This window comes from Coloeus monedula (assembly GCF_965178545.1).
Source record: "Coloeus monedula genome assembly, chromosome: 4".
In the NCBI taxonomy this organism is placed as follows: Eukaryota; Metazoa; Chordata; class Aves; order Passeriformes; family Corvidae; genus Coloeus; species Coloeus monedula.
In genome coordinates, this window is record NC_138784.1 from 31,724,111 (window position 1) to 31,731,796 (window position 7,686).

Genomic DNA, 7,686 nt, shown 5'->3' on the forward strand with positions numbered 1-7,686 from the left:
AGCAAATTTAAGAGGAGGATGAACTTAAGCATCTCATTTCTGAAACTGGTATATTCTCTTGACTCAGTGAAGCACTTCTGAATGTTTTACTCATTTATCCTTTAGAAACTATTTACTCATATGACCTTCTCTGTGCTAGGTAGCTGCTACTTAAAAACTAAAATTAACTTTTGGAACATGACAGCTGATTTGGCTGAGAGTTGACTTAACATGATAGTGATCTCTATTACTCATCACTGCTCTGCCACCAATGTTCAGCATGTATGTTTCTTCTCTTCTGCAGCATCACTGTAGACAGTGTGGGAATATCTTTTGTGCCGAGTGCTCAGCAAAGAATGCCTTAACTCCTTCTTCCAAGAAGCCTGTCCGAGTCTGTGATACTTGCTTTAATGACTTGCAAGGATAACTGGCTATCGTGAGTGACAAAGAAATGTTACACTAAAATTTACTATTTCTGTTGATGCACTTCATTCAGCACTCAGACTACTATTCAGTTTGGACAATGATTGTAACACTTGGCAAAATCTAGTATATTTTAAAATGTTTATTGATACCAAGCAAAACTATTGTATTTTTTTGTGAGACATGGGCTCAGATCATCCATAGCTTACTGACATTAATCATGGAAAGAGCTTTTATGTCTAGATTAGAAATACCCAGTTATTTGTAAATAAAGTTTAAACAGAGGAGTAACAATGTATTTTTTTATCTTTTATTTTTTTGTTCAAGAGAAACAGCATTTATGTGATATTGAAGTTTATTCTTGTTTCCTTCAAAGAAAAAGGAAGATGCAAAAAATTGTGAGGATTTTATGTATCAAATGTTGCTGTAAAAACATAACTAATTGTCGCATTTGATTGCATATCTGATGTTCTTTATAACCCCCTGTGATTTTGTTTTTTCTCTGTCTCTCTGGTTCCTGCATTTTCTCTGTAAAGTTTGAACTCTACAGTGAGGGTAATGGCTGGACTCAAGTTCAGCTCAGTTTTATTTGCCCACTTGTAGTATCAGCGCCCAAGTCTTTATCCAAATACAGCGCTTGAGTGCTGGAACATCTTTACACATACTGCGTTGCACAGTTGGTGTGTGAGTGTGTCTGTCTCTCTGAGAGAGTATGTGTGAACAAATGGTGAGACAAAGTTTATCTGGCATTGTAGCAATATTATATGATACATTACAATATTTCATCCCATAGTGATTGATTTCACTTTTACGAATTTGGCTGATGGATTTTAATATTCAAGAAACCCTTACATGTGGCTTTTAAAAAGCGAACAAATAATAAAAGCCTGTAGGACATCTCTGCCCCTGCCCATACCCTGGAAGCACTGAGAGATCACTGCTGTTCTAAGGGACATCCAGACCTTCCAAGCCCGGTATCCAACTAAGAAAAAGTATTTTTTGAGACAACTGTAGTTTATCTGACCTTTTCTTCTGTCCCTTCCCTCAGCTTTTGGTGGAAGAAGCTGAACTCCTGCTACACCTAACAGACCTCACTTTTCCATTACTCCATCTGACCCCCATTACCAGGGGCTCTGAAGTGTTGTGTCAGCTATGTGATTTAGTCTGCTCAGAATGGTGGTGTGAATCTCCTGCTGCTGGCTTAGTTATAAGCCAAACAGCTCTAACTAAGAGGCCACTGTATATGATTTTAAATATTTATTCATATTTTCTGTACTGGGAACAGAAGTTTCTTGTACAGTTCATGTAGGGTCCAAACTTCTTTTTTGTTGTGATTTTGTTTGCACCTCTGTTTTTGCCTGCCTGTCTCTAACTTTTCTTCCCTGTATATCTGGTATTTCAAAACCCTTAAGATTATTTCTTCCAAGCAGGGGTTATGTCTTCCAATATTTAGGAATTTTTTGTCTTAAATACCCTAATAAATTCTCTACCCTGCAAATGCTTCAGTATCTTACCAAATTTTGCCAGCCGTTCAGAAAAAAGGGTTGTGTCCTGAATTCCTCTACTTCTTTCCTCAGGCAAGGAATCAAATTCTGTCACAATGATGGAAGCTTAGTCATCATTAGGAAGATTTGTTTGCTTTTATCTAGTTACAGCTCTAGATGTGAATGAAGAAGTGTCTCTTTTATGAAAAATGTCTTGTCTTGATTAACTGTCAAGTGAAGAAATTTTATCCCTCTACTCCAGAAGTAGTGATCGATATGTTTCATATCCCCTTTCAACTTACCCAGCTAGTTCTACATTTGCAGTGTCAAGGAGCTTTCTTAAAATTCAGTTCTTATTTCCCAAAAGCCAGCTGAATTATGTAACTTGTTCTTGTCACTGTAAAAGGGTTTGGGTTACCCCTGTGGTTTATACAAAACACTGACCTGCTTTTCTGGTTTGAACTTGAGAGTTGCTTGCTCAAAAAAAACCAATTGCTGCAACAATTCCATACGAACAGAGCCTCTGGACTCCCTGTTTCTCTTCATCAATGTAACTGTTTGGCATAAGAATCTTTTGAATAGAAAATATGAACAGAATCTCTGCCTCTGGGAATTTTTTTTTCTATTTATTTGTTTACTGAGAGAAACCGAAAAATTTGCTTTAGAGTCTTTCTTTGTCTGACTTTAGAAATGTGGGAAAAGTAGAGATGTGACAGTCATGCTCCAGCCTAGATGCATTCTGCTCTTTCGTGTAACACACAGAGCCTTGTGCTGTTCTCAGGGTGAAGGACAACCACATAGAGCAGGAAGGATTTTTAGAGGGAAGGGAGAAACTTCCCACAGCTGCATAAGATCAAAGCACATGAAGCAGAGGAAGATGGAGATCTTTTAGGGGAGCTAGGAAAGTGGTTAGAAGATTCAGTTGTGTTTAGGCGTTTTGCTTTTCACTGGGAAAGTGTGAGAGCTCAGGAGAGACTTCTGCAGTGGTAGAAGCTCTGAGGTTGTTCTTAGTTCAGCCTTTTGGGATGCCATTGTGTAAAGACAAGCAGAGTCACCTTTCGCAGCAGGTTGCTGAAGCAGTGCGGTTGGTTGACTGCAGATCACACCTCGGTGTGGAGCTCTTCAGCTTCAGGGCAAAACCAGTTTGATTTTTGAAAGTTGCTTTTTGCTGGCCAGTTTATATAACCAGCTTTTTGAGGGGATGGAAATACTTTTTGAACACACATTTGTAGAAAGAAGGATTGTTAAAATCTGGAGGAACAATGGGGTAGAAACTTTCATGCTTGAGTTTTGATTCTGCAGCAGTAGGTCCCAACTTCTACATCTTTTCACTGGAGTAGATTTATGACTCCATTGCTGAGTCTTATGCTCCTTCTTTTGTACTTAAATTTCTTAGTGCTGGTCTGTATTTGTTGACAGGATGATGGTATACTTCACTGCTTCACTGCCAGGTTGAAAGCTGTGTTCACGCTCAATAAAATGTCCCATAATAAGGAAAACTGGAAGGTGAAAAGCTGTGTATTTACAAATATGCTTGCAGAGTCTGAGTGTTTTGATGGGCATGTTTCAATAGGAATGTGGGCTTTTTGTTCCACTGCTTTAAAACCAAGTAAAAAGCCTGGTGACTTTTACCACAGTAAATTAAATTATTCCAGACAAAACAGTTTAATGTACTGACTTTTCAGACTGCAGACACAGAAACAGAGGGAAAAAATAATAAAATGGCAGAAGAGACTGAGTCTTGGAACTGGAGATGCAGAGTGATGTGTTTTTACAGCCTCTAGCAAGAGGCAGATTGCTCTGGTTCAGTGAGGAGTGGCTATTATAGAGGAAGAGGTGAAAATAATGTCAAAACCAGCACTCAAACTGGAAGGTTTGTGGGATGCTGAAGCAGCCTTAGTCATTACTGTGGGATCAGGAATGGGATAGTGAAGTGTGGGCTTTGCTCTTGAAACTGTGCCAACTGTCCCATCTGTCCATCCACATTCAGAATTGCTGCGAGAGCAGAATGTGAGAGACCAGCTGCTTTGTGGGCAGAGACAGGCTAAGGAAGCTTTCGTAAGTGTGTAAAGGATGGTCTTACTAAGGTTTGGGAAAGGTTCTTTTAACTTCCTGGAGACAACACCTCTTTTTCCAGTCAAAGACGTGCAGTCCCTTGCATTTTTGCCTCACAAATGCCAAATCCTACTGTTCTGCTCTGGCCTCATGTCAGTGATGCCTTTTCCTGCTCTTAAAATCAAGAATCAAACATGGTTAGAAGGGAAAAAGGGATTTTACCTTGGTATTTATTTTAAGGATCTTTAGGTGCACTATGTCCAGATTGAATGCACCCAAATGCACACTGCACTGCACACCCCCAAAAGGTCTGGTATATCGTTATAGGTCTTACTAATTAGCATATCTATCAAAGATTCCCCAATGAGAGGCTCGAGTGAGCCCCCCCCTCCAAGGAACCTTCCGTGGATGGTTCTATCTTAGTTTACAGAATGTGTTCTGGAGAGGACCTTGGGGTCTGGGGCACACTGATCCCTAGCTACGAAGCTTCTAAAATGTTTAGTCTCCTAGCTTGACAAATAAGTCTAAGAATGTAGGCTAAAAACCACTAAGAGTACAGAAGTTATAAGGTATACAAGGGGTATAAAAAGAGGCAAAAAATCATCATGGCATCATTAGCAGTACATCATACTGGAGACACATTGCAGAGGTCAGTGGCAGGCTTTTGATCTTAGCTGGCTGTGGTTCACTGTTACTTATTTCTTCTCGCCATGTACTCCCTACAGTAATCTTCCCTCTTCTACAGAGGTTGAATGAAGAAGATAAAAGTAACGAGTCACAGCAGGAAAAGTTGCTGTCTGGAGATGAAGAGACAAAAGGAATTTTCTGCTGCAGCTTCCAACAGAGGCAAGAGGTGTAGAGGAATCCTATTTTTTAGCTGGCTTCACTCTCTGGCACAAGAGTTTAAGCTGTAGGGTGCAATGTGGGGTTTGCCTCTGTTTTTGAAAGGTGTCAAGTAACCAAGTTGCCATTTAATGTGGAGCACTAGGTACACAAGAACAGAGTAACTACGTTTGTTGGCTTTGGGACTATTAGGATTATTTGTGAATCCTCGCTGCAAAAGCTTCTTTATTAGTGAAGCAAGGAGGGATTTGGGAGCAGAAGCATGAAGTAACCTCTCTGTGTTTGCATTACATGAGCCAGAACAATTGAGCTTCTCATGCTAGATGTAAGACAAGTGACATTTATAAAGGGACCTGGAAAACTCAACTGCTCTTCTGGATTGTAAAGTGTCAGTTAACCATGCAGTGGGAATAAATGCTTGTTGCAAAACTTAAAAAAATACATGGCCAGTACTCAGTGATGGATGGAACAGTGCTGGAATTGAAGTTCAAACAGAATATAAACTGTGCCAGGAAGAATGATATCGTGATTGGAGCATGTTGAAAGTGATAAATTGCTCTTTCAGGTACCACCGCTCCTGCTCTCATATCCTCAGAGAACTAGGAAACAACACTGTCATTTGCACTGTGCACTTTTTGCTGTCTAACTAAGAGAATCTACAGTAAGTGGAATGGCATCGTGTGCAATGCATGTGTATTAGCTGTAGTCATTGGACAGCAGGTCTATTGTCAGCTGGATTTTTCACTGTATGCATTTGGCCCTAAGGAGAATTGCACTCACAGTTCCTTTTACCAAAAACACAATCATCATCTGAGAGCACGTGTAACAACAAAAACCATGTTAGTCACACACGTCTTTGTAGAACTTCATTTTAAGATTATAAAATGAGAAAAAAAGAGAATTTTATGTATTTGCAAGGATCTTGCCAGTTGTCCATTTCTTTGGTTTTGAAGTCTTCACCTCAGCATCCCTTCTAGAATAAGTTTAAAATTATTGTCCAAACACAGTCTCTCCAAAAGCACTAATGGATGTACTTTTCAAAACTAGCTATAATAGCATATCAGTCCTGCCATGGAAACGTGGTTTTTGAGGTATATTTTCTGTTTCTTTTTAAAGGGACACTGAATAAAAAGGTTTGCATATTTAGAGAGATCATTAGATACCCCTTAAGTTCACAATAACGAAGAGTGTAGGTACTAGGTAATGTAATAAACTCTGCCTATTGTCTGTAGCTCTCCACATACTACGCACTCACTATGCAGCAGATAGAGAAGTGTCTGTGCATTTGAAGATTGCTGAAGCCCTGCTACCCCTTTAGATCAATGTTGTATGAAGGCAGGAGCCTGGTAGGCATGTTTTACAATTTTCCCTCCCTCTGTGACTGAAACATAACACTATAACCAAATTCATCTGTGTTTTCTGCTTTTTTTTTTTGGGAAAAGAGGGCTGGGAAAGGATATTCATTGTTTTATGTCAACAGGTCAGTGCTGGCAGGTCCAGGCTACTACTGTTGGCTTTATGGCAAAGTCCTCCATTGTTTCATGCTGGAGCTTGATTCCTGGCACAAAAGGGATGTTTGAAAGAACGTCTCACTGGGTTAGCAAATACCAGAACTTTTTATAGTAATATGTCTAAAATGCTGCTTGTATAGAAATAATCACTTTTGTAAGAAAAGAAAAAAGTCACCAAAAAATAGTCACACCCCCAACCCCCCCCATTTGATGCCATTACATAAGATTTAATTTAAGCTACCTCTCAGTGTGAAATTCAAATATTAGGTAAGTTTAATAAGGTTTTCTCACTGTCATGTTGTGTAAAAGTTATAGTGAATGCCAAAATTGCAAAAGTTTATCACCAAAAAGGAAAAGAGTTGTCTTTTTTTTTTTTTAATGTGTATTTGAAAGTATCCAACAGTTTCAAGTTATTGTAAATTCTTTTAAATTCTTTTAACTTCTGTAGTTTCAACCTTGCAAACTCTAGCTGTTGGACAGGAAATAAATCGTAACCATAGGCTTTCATAATTATAGTCTGCTGGGTAAAACCAATTTTGTATGGAGCTTTGTCATTTGGATACAGATAGCCTCAGTCACCAAACGTATCATTCATTTGGTCGTGGTTTTTTTCTTCAGTACTCGAGATGTGAACTTGATGAATGGTGTTCTGTAATGGATGCGTGCCACAAATTAGATGGTCTCATTTGCCTCTTTTCTGACTTTTAATGACCAGTTTATTATTGCAGATGTGAATATTGTTCATACAGCTTAATTTCTGTATAATTGTATAAAATATAAATGGAAAAAATATAAGTTTTTACTCGGTATTTAGAAGTAATGTATTATAAAAGACTTACGTTGCAGTTTTACTTACAGAGTACTGTACTTCTAAACTGGATCATACCATCTTGGTAGGTGTAGATAGATTTTTTGCATGAGTCTGTTTTGGTTTTATTTCTTTATAATTGAAGTTTTATTCTCTTAAGTTCTGCTTTCAGTGTTTGTGTTTACTAGTTGTGATCATGTAGTTGTGCCTTACATTGTGGAAGAATTTAATCCAATGTGCACTGTAATTCTTAAACTTTGTGATCTGGAAGGTGGCTGTGGATTTGAATGAGAAGGTGACACCATGCATCAACGTGTTCTGTGTAAACTATGATGAATTGTTGCTGAAATGTCATTTTTGTTTTCTAATCTGTTAAAGGAATGATTAATAATAATAATAAAAAAATTAGACCTTTCTAATAGACCAGGTTATATCATTCAAAACTACCTTGCCCTGTTTCAGACAGCAAAACTATTTTGAAATGGTGGATATGTAGTTTTACAAATGAACTGTAGGGAAGCCTGTTCTTACACATGTAAGAACAAGCTAAATGTTCCAGTTTCTTAGAGTTGTGGGGTGTTGC

General features: G+C 38.4%; 1 protein-coding gene across 4 annotated transcripts in view; it reads left to right on the forward strand.

Annotated features, from left to right (window-relative positions):
• The window catches only part of EEA1 (early endosome antigen 1), a 69,113-nt gene extending 61,740 nt beyond the window's left edge, over nt 1–7,373 (forward strand). For 3 of the 4 annotated variants that reach the window (XM_082280317.1, XM_082280319.1, XM_082280320.1), the window contains one exon: nt 284–7,373. In XM_082280317.1, the coding sequence (XP_082136443.1) occupies nt 284–406 (123 nt within the window). In that variant the 3' untranslated portion in view covers nt 407–7,373. The remainder of the gene's footprint in view (nt 1–283) is intronic. The other variant, XM_082280318.1, reaches the window with a different exon arrangement.
• The last annotated feature ends 313 nt before the right edge of the window (nt 7,374–7,686 follow it).